Source organism: Papaver somniferum, unplaced genomic scaffold (assembly GCF_003573695.1).
Source record: "Papaver somniferum cultivar HN1 unplaced genomic scaffold, ASM357369v1 unplaced-scaffold_114, whole genome shotgun sequence".
NCBI classification, from domain to species: Eukaryota; Viridiplantae; Streptophyta; class Magnoliopsida; order Ranunculales; family Papaveraceae; genus Papaver; species Papaver somniferum.
In genome coordinates this window covers 5032220-5055733 of record NW_020620381.1, presented here as the reverse complement: position 1 = coordinate 5055733, position 23514 = coordinate 5032220, and the positions used below count along the sequence as shown (strand labels likewise).

The window sequence follows — 23514 nt, the reverse complement described above, 5'->3', positions numbered from 1 at the left end:
AACTGAGAAAGTAGGTCACTTAATAGTGGGATGGAGGTAGTATAAATATACTTGTGGTATATGCATAAATGCCTTGCTTAATCTGGTTCATTACTTCTGTTATATCGCATTGCCTAAATATTGAATCATATTATGGGCTGTAGGGGGCTCAAATTACTAATTTGAACCCAAAAGTTATAGGGGGGGACCATATTTATGTAAAAGCTCAAAAATACCCACAATAATTTTAATTTATTACCCTTCTACCCTTCCATTACTAATTAATCTAATTTAAAAAAAAAACTGAAAAATCATTAAAATAAAAAAAATGAAAATCATTAAAACCTAAAAAACAAACCTTTCCCTTCTTCTTCTCATACCTCTTTTTTTTTTTTTATCTTCTTTTTCTTCGTTTTTCAACGATTAATCGTCGATTCAAAAACAAAATTTTCGTCGATTAAATTCATTGTGTAAAACCATAAAACCTAAGAAAAAGCTAGGTCAATCTTCGTCGAATCAACTTCCTCCTGAAATAGAGAAACCAAATTCATCAAATGAAGCAGAAACTGAAGATCAAAAAGAAGTGAATAAAGGAGATGCGCCAGCCATTAAGACTCCTGATATGACATCAATAAGGTATGAATTGAAAATATCACTCTTTATTTAAGCTTTTTATTGATTATTCAGTTGATTTCGAGAATTTTAGGTCTGAAAAAATAGTTTCTGAAAGGCTTACGGCCGGGAGTTCATGCATTCCCAGTCGTCTCACAGTTGGGATCTATTGGTTCCCATCCGTGTATATGTATCACGGTTGGGATATCTAATAACTCTCAGCCGTATATAAGTGTTACGGTTGGGATATATAAGAACTCCCAGCCGTAAAATAGTCGATGCGTACGAGATTGATAAATCTTATCTACAACAAGTTCTTTAGGCTAGGTTAATCCTAGCCGTATATTATCCTGTGTTCGGAATTTTTTCCAGTGGTAGTGTTTATGTCTAGGTGTTTTCTGTCCGTAATTCCTTTTCCTAATCGTAAGGATGAGTAACCTAGCCGACTTTTTATAAGGACTAGGTTTTTCCTAGTCGTGTGTGAATATTAAACCAGCTATATCTTTCACGTATAGGTTTTCCTATCCGTAATATGAGTAACCAAGCCAAAAATTATTTTTCTAGACGTTATTTGTTTTAGGTCTAGGTCGATTACTAATTATCCCAACCGTAATTTTGTTGTGTCTGGGACTTTCCATATTTCCTAGACGTATTCATTGTCACGACTTGGTTATGTCTAGATTTTCCAGCAGTTTTTACTTATCTACTTTTAGTTTTTGGTCTTGTTTGTCTTTGAATAGAGCAAAAGAAAATAAGAAGAAAATATAAAAATAACTAACACCTTGTATTGATCCGACTCTGCAACCTCGTTACACGAAACTATTGGGTGAAAATGCAAGAAATGCAAATGGAGTTGTGACTGATGGAGAAAGTGAAGGTGGATGAAATGCGGTTGGAGCGGGAACTGCTTTAGGTATTCAAGTTGTAGTTTCCACAGGTGGAGGAAGTGAAGTTAGAGTTGGTGGAGGATGTGAAGGTGTACTTGCTGATACTGAAGGAACTGAAGTTGGAGTTTCCGGAAGAAGTGAAGGTGTACTTACTGGAGGAACTGGAGTTAGCACTTCTGGTGGTTGTTCTATTGATAAAGGTAAATCCATAGTTGAGGAGGACTAGAAGGACGGAAAGAATAAGTATCCACCAAAAGAAAATGCAAGACAAATCATTGATTTTATGGTGTTTTTACCTCCCAAGAAGAATATGAGACCTTTGGGTGCGGCAAGAAATTGTTCCGTCTTGATTGGTTACCAGTCATCATGGGATGCTAGGGTCTGTGCCGCAAAGGTAATAAATCAAACTTAATATATATTATTTTCATTTTATTATGGATACTTAATTGTAATAACCAAAATTTTATATTATTTGTAGTTTCCCGATAAAGCGGTCCCTAAACTAAAGCACCAACAAGGAAAGTTTTTGACGTTGTAGAAAGAGCATCCGGATGTGGTAAATTTGGTAAAAGCTTCTGGGTTATGGTCTGGAATCAATACTTTTCATAAGAAGTATGATGTTGTGACAGTTTGTGGTTTTAGAGAAAGATTCTGGCCCGAAACCATGACTTTTCATCTTCCGTTCGGCGAGATGACTATGACTCTGGATAATGCAAAGTAAATCACTGGTATTTCTTCGGAAGGAAAGTTTGTGTTTGAGGTTTTCAAAAATTCTATTGTTTTTGATGAGCTTTGTGTCTTGGAGAAAGATTCTCTTGGGTGGGTCAAAGATGAAGTTGAAGAAGAGTCTGAGATAGGTGGCGGAGCCGTGCCTAGACCTAAACGGAAATTTAGTCTACCGAGTGAACGTCGTTAAACAAATAATATTGCAAGGAAGATTAAAACGGTTCGTCTGAGGGAGAAGTTTGAGGATTCTTATTGCAAGACCGCTAGTGGAGAGATCGTGATGGACGTAGAAAGAGCTAGACATACGGCTATAGATTACTTGTTGCACGCTGTTGGGACCGTCTTTTTTCCCAATTTCTCAGTAAATAAGGTAAATGTTTGTGTATTTGTAGTGGTTGAAGACTCTCAGTCACGATCCGGAAACAAACGAGGTACCTAGGTACTCGTAGGGCACCGCCCACCTTGCTAGCATGATGAACAGTCTTTGCAAAGCTTCTGGGTGGAATGAAACACAAATTACGGGATGTGTTGCTTTTATCCAGGTATCTTTTTGTGTTAATATATCCTAATTCCATCCAGGTATCTTTTTTTCGTTCCATGCCTTCATTTCATAGGGAACTTAAACGTGTCTCTATTTCATTATATTTCATCCATATCACAATTCCATCCATATCTCAATTTCATTCATTTAATATCCCTTTAGTGTCATCGACATAAGAGATGTCGTTTATAGTCTATCTGTTTCTATTTCTATATATGGAAAGTTAAGAAATCATCATATAATAATCGAGAAATTGCAATAGAAAAGAAAATAAGGGGTTTGTGATGATTTTGAAATCTTTTATACTAGGTAATCTATTATTCTTATGCATGAAGATAATAAATTCGGTAATTGTGGTCGGACTCTATTATGGATTTCTGACCACATTCTTCATGGGGCCCTCTTATCTCTTCCTTCTCCAAGCTCGGATATGGAAGAAGGAACCGAGTAGGAGATATCAGCAATAACGGGCTTTATTACGGGACATATCATGATGTTCATATCGATCTATTGTGCGCCTCTCCATCTAGCATTGGGTAGACCCCGTACAATAATTGTCTTAGTTCTACCGTATGTTTTGTTTCATTTTTCCCGGAAAAACCACAAAAAAGTTTTTGATTATAGATTTACTTTTATATATTGGTCTGTATGTACTATCTTATTTATATTTTTTTTCGTAGTCACGGGCTTACGACCATTTTAAATTCTTAAGGCCTTCTCGAGATATAAAATGGCCTATAGAGAAACCTACAAGACGAATATATTCCTTTGAGGGACCTAACACAAAGATAAAGAGACGAAAATGGTTGAAATGAGGAAAACGTTGGATGCTTCGACAATTGATGATGTGGTGTTTGATCCATATTTGAAACTTGATGAGGATAGAGAAGATGAAGTTGGTGATAGAAAATTTTCTAATGTGGCGACCTATGTGGGACTTTGTTTCATTCAATTGGGTTCATCATTTTGGATCCTCGTAGACATGCAGACTCTCGGTTTACACTGAGAATATCCAACTCCCAATTTAAGGACAAAAATGTCAAATTCAACTACGAACTAGCACCGTTGATTGAGCATTGGAATGCTCGTTCCGAACAAGAAAACCAAATGAGTAGAAGAGCGCTTGAAGATTCTCATAAGACTTCCTAGGAAGATGCGAATTACATAAAATGACATCAAGAGTGGGCTCATACTTATGTGAAAAATCTGGATCCAGAGGTGCATAGACATTTCAAGAAGGCAGAGAGAGGGTTCAAAATCAAAGGAATCAACGAATGAAGAAGATGATTAGGAGAGATGGTGGTATGTATACTACTAATTATGTTTGTATATGCTTCTTTTTTTTATGAATAATTATCTATGAATAATTACAGTATGTGTATTTGATATGAAAAAAATAGGTTGAACGAGTTAATTGGGTGGTCAAGGACATGACCCGTATGATTAATTCTGGTGAGAAGTTAACGGTCCCTGAACAAAGATTACTCCGGAATCGAGTTAAAGGAATAATAATCCATGAGAAAGCAGGTATGTATGATTATAATGAGGACCGATCAAGGAGAGATAAGAGGGCTAGGTCTCATTCTTCTAGCGGCGACTCAGATAGTCCCTATGGTGAGATTCGTGAGAAAGCTCAAACAAAGCAAGGAAAAGGTGGTCGAGGTGGAGGTGAAAAAGGTGGTCGTGGTCGAGGTGAAAAGGGTGGTCGTGCTGGAAAAGTGCTCGACGTGGACGTGGTGGAGGTAAAAAGACTCAAATTCAAGTTGGCAGTGCAAGAGGAGGTAAAAAGGCTAGAGTTGTAGAACAATTTGTAGAACAGGATAAAGAGGACGACGATTTGGATACGTTTTTGCGCTCGTCTTCAAAGGAGGAGGAATCAAGTGAATGACTATTTAATCTCTTTTTAGGATTTTATTTCATGGATTTTTTATTATCTAAGACTTTGTCTATTTACTATTTTCGTCTTTCGGTTATGGATTTGGATGGATGAATTTTTATAACTTTGCATGTATGAATGAATGTTAATCTTTCCATTTGTCTAATCTAAGAAAAATGAGGAAAAAATCAACATAATTGAATTTTTTGTGCACTTTTAGCTAGGTCGATGCTTCACATAACCTAGCCGAAAATACCTATAATTGTTGCCAAATAAATTTGCGTAGCCGTAAACAAGAAAGCGATTAGGAACTCCCGGCCGTGAAGAAGAAAACGATTGGGAAATGCATCGGTAATTGCTTTACGGTTTGGAAATACCTGGTCGTATTTTAATTATTCTAGTCACACAAAAATAACATGAGTCTTGTTTACGGCTACTTGTCTAGGACGTGTATCATGCTTATGGTTAGGACTCCAAACCGTAAATTTGACATAACTTTACAACTTTTGTTTACGTCTTGGTCAACCTTTCTAGTTCCCGACCGTAATACCAGCACGATTAGGAACCCCATCCGTAAACTTGTTACGGTTCGAAACTTCCTAGTCGTATATTACTATGGTAACCCAGGAAAAAAAATGCCTCTGGTTACAGCTACATATCCAGGCCGTCTGACAAAAAGTAATTAATCTTATTTACGGTCAGGAATACCAGCTGCAAACCTGACATAATACAAATCCTGCAGGTTTATGCCGAATTACGCCTTGGTCGACCTAGCGATTTCCTATCCATAAATACCTATAATTTTCTTGTGTACCACATTAAATCGGCTAGTTTATTGAATTTTGAAAAATAGATCTGTTTGAAGACTGATCTATAGAAGGTTCTACCTGTTCAACCACTTATTTAAAATTAAAATAACTTCCTCTCCATATAACCACACATTCCAGATCAAAATCACACCTTCTACATTAATAATTTCCATTAAAACTCTTACAAATTCAATGCAATGGACTCAAAGGATAAACCCAATTTTACTTTGGAAGAAGACTTGTCTCTTTGCAAAATTTTTGTACTATTCTATCCAAAGAAGGGAGAAGAACAAAGGAATGGTGGTTTACCAAGTCAATCTTATTGGAGTAAAGTTTTTTGAAATTTTTTGTAATGAAACTGGTAACACTAACAACCGCGATAGGATTGAATTGTATCTTCGATTTTCAGACATACGCAAAAAAAAAAAGTGGAAGAATATACGGCTTTGCTTCGTATATGCAAGTAACTTCGACTTAGAGGTGAGACTGATGAAGCAGTCGTAGCTCAAGCTAAGAAGAAATGGAGGAAATGGAAATATTATAATTTCAACTTCGAGGCTCAATTCACCGTCATCAAAGACTTCTTTCTTGATACATCGAAAGGGATCTATTAAGCATGTAATGAGTTTTATTGTGGTCTAGTTAATGAAAGTATTATTAACTTTCAATCGTAGTATGTATTCATGTTGAAATTCAAAATTTCTCGACTTACAAATAAATTTACGGACGGGATAAGTATGTTAACCCAGCCGTAATACAGACTCAGGTTATTCTGAGACACATAACGGCCAGAAGTTCTTAACTACCCAGTTTGATGTGTTCGCGGTTGGGAGTTCCTCATATCCCAACAGTAATTATGTATTTACGACTGGCTCGACACATTTTCCCAGCCATAACATCAAAGGTTTTCAGATTTTGCTCTGATTTTTGACGAATTTGAATCAATAAAATTGATGTTGGGAGTTGATTATAAGGCTATCCCGAGTTTTGTGACGAAGGGTTTCAACATTTTTCTTAAAAGTCGCCCTTTCTGCTTCTTCAAAATCCAAAAATATCAAGTTTCAAAAAATTAATGATTTGATTAGTCTAATCCATTCACTAAATTAGTTAGATTAATAAATTTAATTAACATTAAATTAAAGGTGGATTAGGTATTACATGAAAACCAGGATAAGGCTATTTCATAACCCTAAAAGCCCCCGAAAAATCCAGTTTTTAAGCCCCAATTATAGGGCCGCCTTTAAAAACTAAAAGTAAGCTTTAATTGCATCCATTTATCTTTAGAAACTTGCACCATTTTATTACGTCCATCTCCTATGTTACTTATTAATGGTAGGAGAGTTCAACAATTAGGTTGAGAACACCTGGCATACATTCTTGTTGTCATCTTGTTTGCAACTAAAATACATTTATGTTTGTATTCAAGACAAACATAAGTGTGTTGTTTCAAGACTTGCAGGACGAGGCTCTAAACATAAGTGTGTTTACAACTAGATATACAATCATAATCTTTATATATTTTTCGACGCCCTCCATCATTTTACGTTTAAAAATATGATGGTGGGGATCATTTTCTACAAAAGAAAACCTTACTTAGCAGGACTCCAAATCGCCAACTTGTCTGCTTCACCATTAAGATCTCATGGCCAATATTTCATTATATGAACATTACCCAACAATACATCAGTTAATAATGTACATTACCTAATATTGGTTTTGCTCTCCATTCACAACTTGATGGCTTGTGATTCAGAATAAAAACAACTTCCTTACTTATGTCAGAAACTTGATGTCTTCAATTTGTACCTACAATGCCCACTGCACACATTTCTCGGCTGCTAATGTCCCTGCACCGGTTGCACTTGCAGTAATGCCTGAAAAGATTCTAATGTCAGCTAGTGTACTATTGACTCAATAAATCAGTTCCATAAGAGCAGTCTGATTCTTCAAAAGAAGAATCAATTTGATATTCATAACTCCTTTGCCCTACCTGCAATCTTGATTGATGGCTAGTCATTTTCATACAGCCTGCTGTTGCAAATTAGTCTTACTCATGTGACCTCCGAATAGTTGCATACAAATTAGTCATACTAGTGTTGACCTCCCAATCATTAAAGGATTTGCTACTCATGTGATTACAATCTATAGGGTCTGGATTGACTTTATTGAAAACTACAGGATTCCTATAGTTGCAGAGATGCCAACGAATGATACTAAACACTTATTTCCAGTCTTTGAGAGGAGTGGTAAACCAAGACCTAACTCATCCTAAGAAATCCTTACTTCAACTAGGAACCGGAATAGCCAGACCAAACCAAACAACCCTAGTGAAATCACAAGACATGAATACACAAGCAGATCTTTCCATATGAAGTGATTGAATAAAACACAATAAGTATTGACATTTTAAAAAAAACTATGTGTTTTAGACTTGAGAGGCAAAACATCAGCTGACATCTTCCAAACAAAAAGGCTAATCCTAGGTAAAATTTTCATATGCCAAATATTTAACCAAAACCTGTCAGAAATGGTGTTCTCTTCATTAGAATTTGGCTTCAGCTGAGTTGTTTAACAATTGCTAAGCTAATTTTGTAATTAGGGATACATTCACTCTATGAGTATTCCTAATGCCAAGCTTTAGTGTTTAACAACTTTCCTAGGGTTATCCTTGTTCCATCAAAAGTCACATTGGATGTTATCAAATATATTTAAAAGATTAAAACCTTTCTAGGAAACCCAAAACATTGCATTTGGTAACAAAGAGAAGCAGAGAAAGTAGAATTAATATGAACAATCCTACCAGCCTGGGACAGAACTTTAGCCTTCCAACCATGCAAGAGTTGTAGGCTCTATCAAGTAATGGCTCAAAATTTAAAGCTGCATTCCTAATGAAAACCAGGACATTATAGATAACTAACCTCGCGTGCGACTTCAAATATTTCTTTACCTAAGAGCTCCTGCACCCTTTTCTTCTCCCAATATTTGAGCTGAAGAAGTTTTATGAGCTTTTTATTCATTTGAGTAAGATTTTTTTACTAAATGTAAATTACATAAAATGAGATATCGATTTATTTATCTTACCGTGAACTCTCTCTGAGGATATCTCTGTATCTGAGGTGGTAAACCCAATCGATAGATAATTACTGCAAACAATTATTATTATAAATATCTAATTATTGTATTCTTTCATTCTTTTTACAAAGAAACAAAACTAAAATAAAGTAAAATAATAAAATAGTACCTGTTACATCTCCACCAACGTACGGCTCTGCCTCACTAACTCTATATATAACATCATAAACTTTACCTGCCACTGCCTCGGGAGTTTCGTCATAATTGAGGTCTCCTAAAAGACTATCTGCCAGTGCAGTTCCCATACCTCTTGATGCAAATGACCGTGGAGGTATTTCACGTACTCCACTATGACGATCTACGCTGAGTAAACGTAGACCAGGGTCTACGCTAAACAATCCTCGGCCAGGGTTGTCAACCCTATCATGCTGAGTACCCACCATAAGAAACTTGTAATCTTCGACATCAACAATCTGACTCTCTTTCCTTACCAAAGAAGAACGAAGAGTCTCAGCTACTTGGCATATGTTCACTGGGACCTCAAGTGTATCTTCAAGGAACGATGATGTCTTCCTCATATCACTGTACAGGCCTTCCAACGCCTCAATAGGTCCAGCGCAAGTAATGGCATAATGAGGTTCAATGGCATACTTAATCCTCGTGATCTCAACTAAAAACAGTCAAAAAACAATAAGTGATTTATAAATAAAAGAGAGAATCTCTAATTAAAATAATATCATATTTTTCTCCATACCTCTATCTTCACCATAACCTTCTGTCTCAATGTTCAGACCTAGTTCGTTATCAGCAATTTGCCTATTTGACCTGCTTTCACAGCCTAATACAACTGTGTTATTGTCTATGTTGACACCAACGAGTAACGTGCCGCGAGTATAACCCTGTAATAAAAAAACATTACACAAATGTTTTAACACTAACACTTTCAACCTTAAGATTTAAGTCAGTTTGTCAAATCCAAAAATAACTAGCCTACCTTGTAAGCACATAAATATGTGGTGACGTCAATTGTTTCTCCAACCTGGGGAGCATAGACGTGGGGACACACATTCTTCAAGCAGTGCTGCTTTAAGTGCTGAGTAGCCTCTGTTGATCCATGCACCAAGACCTTTTCCAAAAGAAAAAAGATGGCATATTATCAGTAACCACCCTACATGTTCTACAAGAATTAAAAAATTACTTGGCTAATTTCGTTACGAACTCTACCACGAACTCTACCACAGTAATTGAAAGAGTAGAAAATAATCCAAAATTAGTTAAACCAAAGAAAGCAAAATCATGATACAGAAAAAGTGAGTTCCTTAACAGAAATAAACACAGTATTACCATACAAGTTTTTGAGGAGCGACACGATCTAGGAATGATTTAATGGACATGCCATCTGAACGACGCTCGAAGTCCATGTTAACCACTGAACAATTCACCTGCACCTGAAAAAAAAGAGTGGTGAACATGTCAATATTGCAATTAAAAAAGATAGTATAAGCAGAGACTAGGGACTTGGTAGGATCCAAAGGATAAAATAAAACTATTTCAAGTGGATTGGACCAGAATGTCGTAATAAGCAAAGCTATTGGGGTCTTTGATCTACTTATTGCACAAATTCATTTTGTTGTTACAGATGGATGATTATTTTTTTTAGCAAACAGCATTACTCTTTCTTTTAAAGTTCTATTACTTGCATATATCAGGCCTTACATTGTAATTAAGAAAATAAGACAATTTGTTTTCACAAAAATGTTAAAGAAAGAACTTGTATCGCAGGCAGCTTTGAAAACCAAAGCACCTGCAGGTAGGTTATGACATACCGTCGATTCATTGGAAACAATTTTTGAAGGTCTTGAATCAAGTACTGGGTTTGCTGCTACTTCATCAAGTTTGCCATCTAAATCTCCCCCAACCTGAGAAAGAAGATGTATGAAACACAAGAAACAAGCAATAAAGTTGGAAGCACACAAACGCAATCAAGAATTCATACAATATCATACAACTTTCTCTTCGAAAGCTAATAAATACATTGAGCATGCAAAATAAGAATCATGACTTGCAAACTTAGAAGCAGACCATTATCGAGCATAAGCCTGATGTCTAATAAGCACCTTCATTTACACAATTTCTATGCAAAGTACTTAATACGACTGGCAGTTTTGCCAACTTCTTGCAAAGACACCTTTGCCTTATTCTGATATACACCTGATTTGAGACTGTAATTTACAAGATTTAACAGAGAATTTGTGATGGAAAAAATCGAAAACAAAAAATTACACGGATTAATTCTTCTCCTACCAGTGGAATCCTAATGTGGGTGCATACAGACCTTTACAGCTGTAGGAGGTGGATCTGACTGAAGTGTTTGAGCTAATGTTGTGAACTACATTCAAAGATTGTAATGAAGCCTCGGGATGAATATAAATTATCCAAAGGACAGGAAAGACTAACCAAGAGCTAGATCTATGCATCTCACATGGAACGCTAAGAACCTTGCATGTTAGCATGTAACTATTTTCTAGACAGGGTGTTAAACCAGTAAATGCAGAGAACCTATTAAAATTGTGAACGAGTACACAGTGCATGCTCATGTAAAACTTACAGGCATTGACATAAGAGCCATGCCTTCTCTACCTTGATAAGACAATCGCCGCAGCAACCAATTTTGTCAGAAAAAACAAATTCATCAATAAAGATGTCTTGATGAGCAGCACCATTTGGTATAGCCACTGAAAGTTAAATCATAAAACGAAATTAAGCACAAGTAACCTCTATAGTACCAGGATGTATCAACTATCATGGAAGATTGAACATACTAATACGAAAAACACAAAGTCAAAAATTAATACTACCTCCATCCCAGAAAGAGTGAGCCTTTCACTTTTTCATTTTAGCCTACACTCTTTCCAAGGCGGAGGGAGACATCAAAGCTCTTAATATATCAAACCTAAAGTCCCAAAAGAGGCAAGTTGAAAGCAAAATGAAGGATGAGGAAAATTATTCGAAGATGCAGTTTTACCGTAAGCTAATAAAGAAAAAGAAAAATGTTTATAGGAAAACATAGCAAGGATAAGTGAAAAACATACCCTCAGCTGAAGCATGGGCGTTAGATGCATCAATGAACAGGGGATCACCTTCTTTAACATCGGATCCATTAGATGCTTTTGCATCTTCAGCGTTGCTTACACAAGTTTTAAGTGCTTCTTCATTATTTATTCGGTGCTGCTCTTGTTCAAAAGCTGTTAACTCTTCTATTACCAGTGGAACCCTATTGCGCGTAGTAACCTTAACAGCTGTAGGAGGTGGAACAGCCTGAAGCGCTCGAGCTAACGTTGCGAACTACATTTAAAGTGGGAAACGTAGATCTCAGAAATGAATTAACTATCCCGAGCAGAGGAAAGACCAACCAAAAGCTAGATTTATGGGTATCATATGGAAAACACAAAAACATGAATGTTGTCATGCAAACAATTACCAAAAGGTCCAAAACACAGATGGTGTGGACCAATGTTTGAAAAAGTAGGTACTATTCATATGGATAAGAAGTTCCCCTGTTTCCTTTTTTTTTAACCATACAGAAGTGTAAAGTATTCTCACGGAATTATAACCAGGTCATGAATCAGGGTACAATATTGAATATACCTGCTCTCTCTCAGTGAAAAGAATAAGAGTGTTAGCATCAGTTGTCCATTCAGTAAATATATCATGAGAAGATCCCACTTCCAAGCTAGCCATTGAAGCTAAAACAATCTAGATAAGATCACAAGAATATCAGTCAACTTCATCCCATAAAATGAGTAAAACAAAGAAAGTACAGTTTTTCATGAAAACTATGCATCTTACTTTTGGGCCTTCAGGTACTTTCTCCAGCTCACTCTTGTTAATCATGAGTGTAACATGCCTGGATCATTTTGAAGTTCTGATTAATATGATGGTGATTCAAACAAGACATGCTCTAAAAATAATGCTCATATCTGTGCTCTCTAGGCAGCCTTCTTATATATAAAAAGCAACTTCAGAAGTTCAACTTTTACAAGTAAGAAAGAAACTAGAAATCCCAAGTCCCTATGGGAAAGAAGAACGAAAGGAAACATGTATAACCAGAACAAAAACACAACATTATGATGAGTGATGTGTTTTTAAGTACTTACTTCAAAAGAAAAGCATTTCCGTGTGCGTCTTCAAAAGATTTTGCAATTGAGTCACTCATCCACTCATGGAAGTTCTTTGCATACTCAATCCTATCCGGAGAGACATGTGTAAGAAAATAAATCGGGTACGTCTGATGAGTCTGTGACCAATGCTGCATATCAGAAAACATAAGATCGTCTGTCCAAGAATAGTTAAACATCAGAGACAGTTAACATCATTTACAAGATTGTGTATCTCTACCTGTTCTAAGATCGAAAGAAGTTCCAAACCCCGCCCTGCTGTATCAACAGGAAGCAGTACATTTCCATCCCCTCTAAGGGTCTTTAAAATTTTTTCTATAAGACACAGAGAAACGAAAGTGAATCACGAATCATGTAAGATATCTTCGCACCTGCTCTAACGAGTACATGACTCGTGACAGATATAGTCATAGATAACGATTAAGCATGTAATATGCAACTCAAGGAGAACTCATCTAGCACAATTGAAACTCCACTATAGACAGGAGCAGAATGATTACAGATTCACAATTTATGACAAGTACCATCAGTTCATCTATTTCAATGACGAAGAGCATCCATATTATATACATATATTGGTTGTATGTCAGATTATTTATACATATATATTTACAAAACTTCACAATAGTTTTGAGATAGGTATGTTGCAATAGTTTATAATGATAGCAGGGAATAAGAGCTTGTATATATGTGCAAATGCCAGATTATTTGCGAGCCATCGCACCACCTCAATAGTTGGGTTGAACTCAATTAACATATCATACCCAAAATAATTCGTACATCAGGGATCGATTTTTTTAAAAAAAATATTAAAACAATAGGAAGGCGTAATAAAGGGAAACCATGTATGGCTAATATGGAAATAATGAACAGTAACTCATGTAAGAAGAATACCTATGAACCTTTCGTCAGTTTGCTGTATATGAGGAGGCTGATTGTTTAAAGCATTGTATGCATCAGTTATCAGAACGGCTGGCCGCACAAATGACTCTAAGACAGTTCCATTCAAGTGTCTTGCAAATCATCAAAAAAAAAATTAAAAGGTAAGTTTTTGGATCTCTTCTCAAGTACACACCAAAGTGACACAATGTCAAGTTTTTTCTTTTACTAAAGTAAAGTCACCCAAAACTCTTACTTTGGATGATTAAAGTCTACAGCATATATTATATCCTCCCCGTCTTTTGTTATTTTCCAGACTGTACTGCCCAATAGATACCCCACTACATGAGGAGCAATAACAATTCCTTCTCCTTTACCTGTTAAGTTTTATGGTGGAAATATCAAGAGAAAGATACATGGCAACAATAAAGGTAGATATCATGTTTATCTAAAAAAAGATATGCTAAACATTGACGAAGATTTCATATAGGGTATACCATCCCTAATTCCCCTTATGAAAAGTATAAGAAGTGTAGGCCCATGCTATAAGTTGGTCACACTTGCATGGGTATCATGGGTATGAGACATGCTGATCTAGGGACACAAAGGACTAAGTTGTGTATTGTTTGTTTCACAAGATGAGATCAAAAAAATGTGACAATGTAATTGCTTACCAGTCAGGTGATGATTCTCAGAATATTTCAGTGTCTCAATACTTCGAAACGCACAATCAATGTCATCCAGAGAAAACAGGTCAAAACCTGAAACTTGCTGCAGTCAAACAGAAAATGATGTGAAATGACATAAACTTTTATTATAATCACTTGAAAAGAATATAAACTGGAAACAATTGAGAAATATTCGAGCTTCACCCCGATATATACACATTATATAAGGAGCATAGTTGGAAGAAAATGTAAACGACACTAGAAGAAGGAAAAAATAGGCCTTGACAAGCATATAAGGATACTGAAAAAGTAGACCCATCATCAACGACAATAAACAATCGGGTCAAGAAATTACAAAAGCTAGTAGGGGCTGAAGATGATTTCCGTGAATTTATCAGAGACGTTACCATTTTCAAATCGCATGCACTCCCCTAAAATTAAAGTGGACTAAGTATCAATAGATTCCTTTTATAAGACCTTAACTGTTTGCTAAAGCAGGAGCAGCAACAAAAAATAGTTCATGAACGTGTCGCTACCCAATTAGTTCTGTTTATGACAATATGTAAAAAGTAGGAATTATATGTAAAAATTTAGGATTACATATATAATGTCGAGCACTTTTAAATCCTAGAAAAAACACCAAAGTAAAAGAAATCTCACCTTTTGTGAATAATAGTGATCGTACATGGTCAACAGGCCTAGTCTCCGAACAGGTTCAGTAGAATAAACTTGAGCAGTGAGTCCAAGATGATGCTTGGCATATGGAAAAGCCCCAAGATGCGGTATATCTGGATGCGATAACAGAACTGCATCTATTTTGGAAGCTACACTGCAGAGTAAATTAATCGTTGTTATTCAAACAAGCTATAACACATGTACCGAGTCATCATGTCGGATGGTGGAACTAATGATGTTCTATTGGTTTTGATTTAACACCAAATTTTCCTACATTCTTGATTACAAGAACTGAAAACAAACATTCACTCTCTATTAACCTAATCAAACCCAACTCTTACTTCCAGTCCTCCACCACAAACCCTAAATTTATATCATGAAATCAAAGCCACAATGAATGAGAAAAAAACAATAGCAATTTAGGGAATCAAAAATGACTAAACAAAATACAGTAAATGAGTTTGAAATTGGAAGACGAACCTAGAAAGAGGTTTTAGTAGAGAGGTATCGAAGACATCATTACAACCACAATCGATCAATATGTTGAAACCATCTATTGAAACCAGGTAAGAAAGAGGGTCTTCGTTGTAAGCACCACTGAGTGGTGTTACTAGAATTCCCATTGTTCCCTCTCACTCTCTTCTCTCCCTCTTTCACTTTCCGGCTAGTGTGATGAAAAAGGTAGGGTTTGGGGTTTTGATTCGAGGGTTTGTTCTCGGAGAAGAAACAGTAAAGTAGACAGTTGATTTCTCTCTCTCCCTCTTTTCCTTTTCTTTTCTAGTATTTTTTTTTTTCAATTGATTTCAGTGATAAAGTCTCGATTTCAAAGGTAAGTCAAAGTTAAAGTTAATTGGTCACAAAAGACGATGATTGTGTGTGCTAGACCCACCGTGAATTTTTCACGGTCGAATCACCGAGTGAGAGTAATATGTGGGACCCACCGGGAGAAAAAAGAAGTGGTTAATTTTTTATTTATTGTGGGTCCCGTGTTTTTTGTTTCACCCGATGATATCACCGTGAAAAATTCACGCTAAGTCTATACTTATCGAAAATAGGAAGAGTAGAAATTAACATTTAATCCCTTTTTTTCTAGGCTTTAGGCGCTTTAGTCCTGTCTCTTCCAGCCCAGTACTCTGTAGTCTAAAATTCACTCATCTTAAACAGTTTCTCCAAATTTAAACGAGTTAATCCAAACTCCCACCGATTCAAAAACTATCGAATGTTTTCTCTACCAAAATTACCCTCCATTGTTTATACAGATTCAGGAGAGATTCAGAAAGAGACCGAGAGAAACTCTTCTTTTCTTCTTAGAGATCGTTTATACAAATTTTCTCATTATACTTTTTATTTGTTTAAACAAATGTTCAACAAAAATTCTTAGATATCGTTCTTTGATCTAGCTTCATATGAGATCGGAACTGTAAGTAGATGAACTGAAATCTATTAGATCGGTTGTTTTAGATCCAATCAAAAAATTCCCCTGGATTTTCAAAATTTAGTGACAGAATTGTTGAAGACTAATAAGGATCAACCTTATTTCTCTCTACGGAAACAAAGTACAACTTTGTGAATTGCACATGAGAATGTTTACTGCTAGTTTTTTTTCGTGATGTTTATTTCATATGTTTTGATCTTGTAATCAGATGATCTACTCAAAGTTCTTAAGGTTTCTCGATTTTGCTCTTCTTCATCAACAAGCCGAAGGTTAGTCTCGTATCAAGAAGATTGTATTCGGTAGTTTAAACAAAATATTGCGCAAGTTTGAATTTAATTTCTCATTACACTTTTTATCATCAATGTTGGTTTAATTATTGAGCTTAAAATTGAAATTTATATGTGTGTTATCATTAGCTGTTAGGGGTTGAATACGGAAGAATTAGTCAGTGCAGAATCCAAAAATTTAGATTCTTTTTATACCCTTCCAGAATCCAGATATGTAAAGATGGAAAAATATTTTTCTTATGTACTGCTACTTGGGGATAAACTTATGTTGTTATTTGATTAGGGAAAGTTATTATTTGATTAGGGAAAATCGAAGTAGAAATATGGGTTGACCCTGTAGCTTTTAGTTTCCTTGAATTTTCGCATTTAAGACAAATCTGTATGAAGAAAATCATTTTTTTTCCTTGTAGGTGCTTGTCCTAATTCCAAAGTAGGATATGTGTGGCTTAGGTATTTATCCTTCCAAAAATGCTCCCCAGTATAAAGTTGATTCATTATGTTTATTAAGTCCAAATAATAGCATGCAACATTCATTTTCTCTCTTGGAGTTGCTTGTGAGTTCCCATTCTTTAGCATTGGAATGAATGCATGATTATCCTTGATTACTTAACCTTATTAGGCAATCACTTAATATTGCCAATTGATGGTACTCGTTAGCTAATTGGAGGATAAGAAATGCATCTCCTCTTTTATGGAATATTGAATTCTTAATGTATATCGTACTTTATGGCGGATGCATAAATTTTAGGAGGCTCCTTTTTTCTTAGCACCTTATGTTTCAACTCTGCAGGGATGCAATAAGTGAGTATTAGACTCGATGTACTTTGTGTCTAGTATCATGATTATATTCTAATGATGCTCATCCTAAGAATAACCAATGAACTACAGTAAAAATATGGAATTTAAAAAAATGGAATCTAAAAATCCAGTACAACATTAATTAATCTCGCTGTTACGACTTATCAACTGTATTATATGTATTCTGCAGTTTTTTATTTTTAAAATACTTTGGAATATGCATGATCATTTTCTTAGTGTACATTTTTTGTTTGGTTTCACTCATGCAAGCGTTTTGTTTGGTTTCACTCATATATACAACTGTTTCAAAGTACTTTTTATAAATATCCAAGTTTCTTTTGTGCAACTTGTTGTACCATTAATTTCCCTTTTAAGTATCTTTTACTGTTGGATAGTTCGTGGGATGTCAAAATAGGAGAGCAGGTTGTAGACCAATGTTATAAATTGCTCTACCCACCGTGTCTTTTTGTAGGACGGAGGCTAATTACTTCCTTTCTTTATATTTCCATATTATTAATCATTCCATCATCATTGTGGGTCATAACTATTCGTTAGTAGCTGGAACTTTAGAAAGGAAAATTTTCTACCGTATCAGCGAGTGTTTTAGGTAGTCTTTTGTTATCCACGTGAGTCATTTTGTGTCATTATTATCAATTTAAATGTCTATCTAAGGTTTAATTTTCTGTCTTGTATGTATGATATTGGATTCTGACCACCAAAGTACCACTAAGAAAAGTAAAACGGAGTTGATAAATGTGGGAAGAGACCTTTCACTCAACACATGTTGAATTTTGGTGTGCACATAGTTGTACACATGTTTTCTTAATGTGTACACATGTTGATTTTCAGTGTGCACATAGTTGTAGACCTGTCGATCGTCAATGTGTATATAGTTGTACACCTATTAATCGTTAGTGCACACAGTCTCGTACTGTTGAGTTTAGAGTTCTGTTTATTTGACGTGAAATGCATGGTTAGGTAAGTGAAAGAAAGACTACTGAAGAATTGTTATTGTTAAGCCAGAGGGTTAAGCAGCTTGAATGTTTAAGTTATGCAGATTATCATTAATTGTATACTTGTTTATCATTATGTACCTTGCTGGTTACTGCCACCAACCTACTCTTTTATTTCATTTCACAGTAATAGAATGGAAGTAGCATATCAAGAGGTTTTTTCTTTGAAGAGGCAAAAGGAGAATTGGCAAGCTGAAAGCGAGAAAAAAATTAAATGGTGGAGATGTTGATAACGAAATGTGCCCCAAGGAAAAATAGGTATTATGATTATCTCTTAATGTGTATATAGTTGTAAACCTGTTGATTATTAATGTGTACATAGTTTTACATGTGTTGATTGTCAAGTTAATGCATGATAAAGGAGATTATAAGTCTGGATGGAAGATGGAGATGGAATGGAAGGAAGCTGAGAAGATTTGAAAGAGGAATTGTCTTTTGCGCGTTTCATTTGTAAATCATCATTAGTGGATCACGTGGTTACCAATAAAAGCTCTATTTCTTAGAGTATTGTGTTCTTAAGGTACTAGTCTGGAAACTCTTCATTCACGTGCAAACATCAAATAATTCTCTTCACTCACGTGCAAACCTCAAACAATTCTCTTTTATAGTGCAAACCTCAAATAATTCTCTTTTATAGGTTCTAGATGTACCATGAATTTTAAAATTGTAAAACAAGCCCCACTATAATTTCATTGCAGTCGATTCTAAAAAAGAAATATGGTTAGGAACTGGGATGGTGATTTCTCTGTCCTCGCACCCAAGAGATTTTTGAATTAGTTTTTTCGGATAACATGTATTGCATGGAAAATAACGACCGCATACATCAACATTATCCTTCCTCCCATTGTGGGAAATGTTGTAGAGCATGCTACTGCTATTATATTTGCTATGAAAGACAATCTAGTAACTTATTAAACATATGAAAATATTAGCACTTCATAGCTTTGAGTAGGATTTGACTTTCAGCTGTTTTGATATTCGATTGTAAATGTGTACATAGATGTACACGTTTATTATTGATGCGTATATAATTGTACACATGTTTACTTTTGATGTGTACATAGATGTTCACCTGTTGATCGTTAATGTGCACATAATTCTACACCTGTTAGTTAATGTGCACATAATTATACACTTGTTGATCGTTATTGTGCACATAACTGTACACCTCAAAATCAAGGATGGCCCAGTTTTGGCCATGTAGATGATAGCAGCTTTGAATATGGGCCAGCTAAACCAGTTCGTGTTCATCTGTGTCCTTTATATTTGTTCACTGTGCTTGGATGCACATATTTTTCTATAGGTAAGTCGACCTTTGGCAGACTATATGTCCACCATGGTACATATCCTATATTTGGCGATAAGGAGTTGCATGACTTTCCAAATTTGCTCAAGCCCACGTTAGGACTCTTAATCAAATTTTAGTGACCAATATTTTTTCAGTTCTTGGATGTCGAATCAGTGATGCTATGAGCCATTGATTGTTGGTTATGACAGAAATTTTACATGTGTACATTTTGGTACACCTATAATATAAGTGTACATTGTGGTAAACGTGTGACATATTTTGCACCATATATTTTTAAAACTGACTGATCTTTTTCCATACATGCTAGGTTGCTTGCTGGGAGCTCCAAATGAATATTGATTGCCAGGGGTAAGGCTAATGATCTCCAAATGGTACTATTTCACACTTGTCCACATTCATTCAGTTCTACTATTTATGTGTTATACCTACAATCTACAAATACTTTAAACACTTTCTTTACTGGTTCTACACCATTATGTTCTCTAATGATTTTATGACCTGTTTTTGTGGGTGTATGTTGCATTTGTTGGATTTTTTCGGTGTGTGCATAGTTGTACATCATTGTAATATATGGTTTATTTTTTGGGTATGGATGTTGTATTTTCGTTGGTGTGTACATAATTGTACATCATTGTGCTCTCTCAAAATTATAGAAAATTAATTCTTGATGAAACCCTAAGTTGTTGTTTATAGATATCATGAGATGATTTTAATAGCATGTTTCTTATGTGTTTAGGTACTTTCAAAGGAGCTTATGAAAGTGGAGAAGAACAACGGACATGTTTTACAGATGGACGATTTTCTAGATTTTTCGATTTTAATAGCATACTTGCTATGTGCTTCGGTACTTGTCATTATCTAGTTTTTATGCATGTCTGTAGGGGTGTGCATATTAATGTACAAGTGTATTTTCCCTTGAAAAAGTAAATTGTGTGGTAATGAATAAACGGTTGCATGCATGTATTGTAGGGTGTGCATATTGATGCACCAGTATAATTTCCGTGAAAAAGTAGGTTTAAAATTGGATATGAATGACCGATTTCATCCATGTGAAAAACTGACTAAATAAACTTTTAAAAGTTTCGTGCAGGTGCACCTTTTTGTACGCATCAAATAATGGAGTGAAAATTAAATTTTTAACAAGTGAAAATTATAGTCACATGGGTACTCTTTTTATAGCTATCGAAAAGAGCTTTCTGAATATATAAAGTTTGTGAATTTTGGACGAGCGGTTCGAAAAATAAATCGTTTTAAAATTATTTTTATATTGGTGATGTCATCCTAAATCACGGTGGATTAAACCGAAAATATTTGGACTAAATTGTAATATTAAGGGTTATTAGTGTACTTTCCATATTTCAAATAAATAAAGGACTAATTTGTACCTAGTTGAATGGGTGTGGACTAACTATTATATTTGAATGGGATTTTAAACTAAACCGTATTTTTCCCATAGGAAGAACCTAATTGGTCCATTAAGAAGTTTGGGGTCTGATGTTCCAGACCGTTAGATACCTGAAGTTATGCTAAGTTCTACGGTCTTCTAGTTTAGTGTTTAGATTGGTAGTTAGGAAAACCTCCTAAACCCTATATTAGTTCTAATTTATCGGGTTAGTTGCAGAAAAACAGCGATTCAGTGCAAAAATCTTTCGCACTTTTTGCTAAATGGAAAAGTGCTTGACCAGTCAAACCGGTTGACTGTGCTGAACCAAACATGGAAACCAAAATCTCTATTTAACCAACAGAAGCCGATCTTTTCTTTATTTCTATTTCATTTGTTCTTCATTTCTTCCTTTGCCAAGAACTTCATTTGTTCTTCAATCTCGATGTTTTCATCATTTCGCCAATTTACTCAGTGGGTTTGATCTAGGATTGTCAACGGGTCCGGGTCCTCCCGGATAGTACATGGCCCAGAACCGGACCCGACATATCAGCGTCGGTTCCGGGTCCTAACGGTTCTGGGGCCGGTTCCATAATGTGTTGGCCCAGAACCGGTTCCGGGTCCTAACGGTTCTGGGGCCGGTTCCTAACGGTTCACGGGTAATCACCGGGTCCGGGTACCCATCGGGTAAAAACACAAACTTATATCAGTTATATGACTTCCAAATTTTATGGCTCCTGAGTATTGAAAAAGGATTATTCAACACCTGAAAAGTGACCATCTTTAACATACATACAAAAGTAGAGTAAACTTGAGCTTAGAACTTAGATTAGGAAAATCAAAGTTACTTTCCTAGCTATAAGTAAGAATCTGCCATTATATATGATAAATATTAAATACAAAAGTTGGCAGACATTTTTTTAGCCGATAACTACAAGTAACGCCAGCCCTAATGGCTAATATAGTCTATCGTATTATAACCACAAAAGTTGACAGACATATCATTCTATAAAGTGTAGAAGCCCCAAAAGATAAATCCGTTTCCTTCACAAGTACATATACAAAAAAGAAGGATGTAGTTCACACTTCGCATGTTCTTTGGCTATGCCTATATAATATATATATATATATATATACCAAAAAGAAGTTCCAACCAGTTCACTAAAGATTTCACCATCATATTTCCAATTGTTCCTGCAAGAGAAACAAAAACAGTTGATCATATTCCCAATTCAGAAACCACCTCAAAATTATTATCACTACCACATTCTCTACCAAGTTTAAGGAAATACATTACGTAAAGACAATGTGCTACGAGTAAAAAAGTACAAATCTTGCATCTTCAACCAAACAACGTGTATAAGTAACCATATCACAATCAAAGACCTTGCCTGTGATGAAGCAAGAGTTGCTTCCGTGATTGCACTCACCAAATATACAACTAGATAGGGTCAGGACCACAAGCAAACATTAAAATTCCCAATTATACAACTAGATAGGACAAATATTGTATAGACAGACACAAGTCAAACTTTCTTATACTGTACTAATCACATTTCGACAAAGTTTAAGGAAATACAAATTTGTGCATTCCAAGGTTAGCTGGTTATTTTACCTTAAATTGATAGTCAGTCAGTTAGACAATGTGCGATGTTGCATCATCATCGTCTGACTCGAGCTCCTCCATTGCCTCCAAAAGAGTCTGAAGTGAAGTACTATCTAACCCAAATCCCTCATCTAACACAATAAAATAGTTAGTTGACGTACAAGAACCATAGTAAATGAATCACTAACTAAAATTGATATAATAGCAAACATGAATTGAATATGTTACTTACTCTTCAGCGCACTTCTTATCCAATCTTGTGTGCATATCAGAGCTTCAATTGTTTATGGAAGCATTGAAGAACGAAATTTATCTACAACTCTACCACTGGTGCTGAAAACAGATTCAGAAGCCACCGATGACGCAGGAATTGTTAATATATCACGAGCTATCACTGCTACAATTGGATACATTGGTCCATGAAATTTCCACCACCCCAAAACATCAAAACTAGAATCATTCAGATCAATACCACTTCCTTTTCTAATAGGGTGAACATCAGCTGATAGGTATTGCTCTAGATCTGTGTGAACAACGTCATGTTGTGAACTTTCTTACAGAAATGCCGTCAAACCTTTCCTTCTAGAAGTAAAAGAACTTTGAGAAGATGAAGTACTACCACTACTACCAACTGAATCTTCCATGTTCACTTGATTTGTCGAAATATTTGCTGAGTATACATGAGCTGAAGAAGCATAATGTGTTGCATATTCATTATACAATCTTTTCAAGACTTCCATAACTTCTAACTTCTTCTCCTCGCTGTTACCAGGATATATTAAT

General features: G+C 35.5%; 1 protein-coding gene across 2 annotated transcripts; it reads right to left on the bottom strand.

Moving 5' to 3' along the window:
- Positions 1-6903: 6903 nt before the first annotated feature.
- LOC113328945 (cleavage and polyadenylation specificity factor subunit 2-like) lies at positions 6904-15664 on the bottom strand. Of its 2 annotated transcripts, none has more exons than XM_026575944.1 (19): positions 15383-15664; positions 14888-15056; positions 14234-14330; positions 13816-13936; positions 13575-13693; positions 12901-12995; positions 12660-12811; positions 12352-12409; positions 12151-12258; positions 11595-11847; positions 11134-11237; positions 10329-10421; positions 9852-9950; positions 9497-9628; positions 9257-9401; positions 8672-9172; positions 8512-8573; positions 8349-8417; positions 6904-7304 (listed from the first exon to the last, which is right to left on the bottom strand). In XM_026575944.1, the coding sequence occupies exons 1-19, from the start codon at positions 15523-15525 to the stop codon at positions 7269-7271; spliced, it is 2556 nt and encodes an 851-aa protein (XP_026431729.1). In that variant the 5' UTR covers positions 15526-15664; the 3' UTR covers positions 6904-7268. The 2 variants fall into 2 exon arrangements, with proteins under 2 accessions (XP_026431729.1, XP_026431730.1); XM_026575945.1 differs by having other exon boundaries at positions 11143-11237.
- Between the last annotated feature and the right edge of the window lie 7850 nt (positions 15665-23514).

Excerpts from the sequence above, each read along its gene's own strand:
- LOC113328945 (XM_026575944.1), bottom strand. The coding sequence starts at position 15,525 with ATGGGAATTCTAGTAACACCACTCAGTGGTGCTTACAACGAAGACCCT. Across the intron at positions 11,238-11,594 it reads CGCCCATGCTTCAGCTGAGG|TGGCTATACCAAATGGTGCT; the intron begins GTATGTTTTTCA and ends TTTAACTTTCAG. Across the intron at positions 7,305-8,348 it reads TATTTGAAGTCGCACGCGAG|GCATTACTGCAAGTGCAACC; the intron begins GTTAGTTATCTA and ends GAATCTTTTCAG.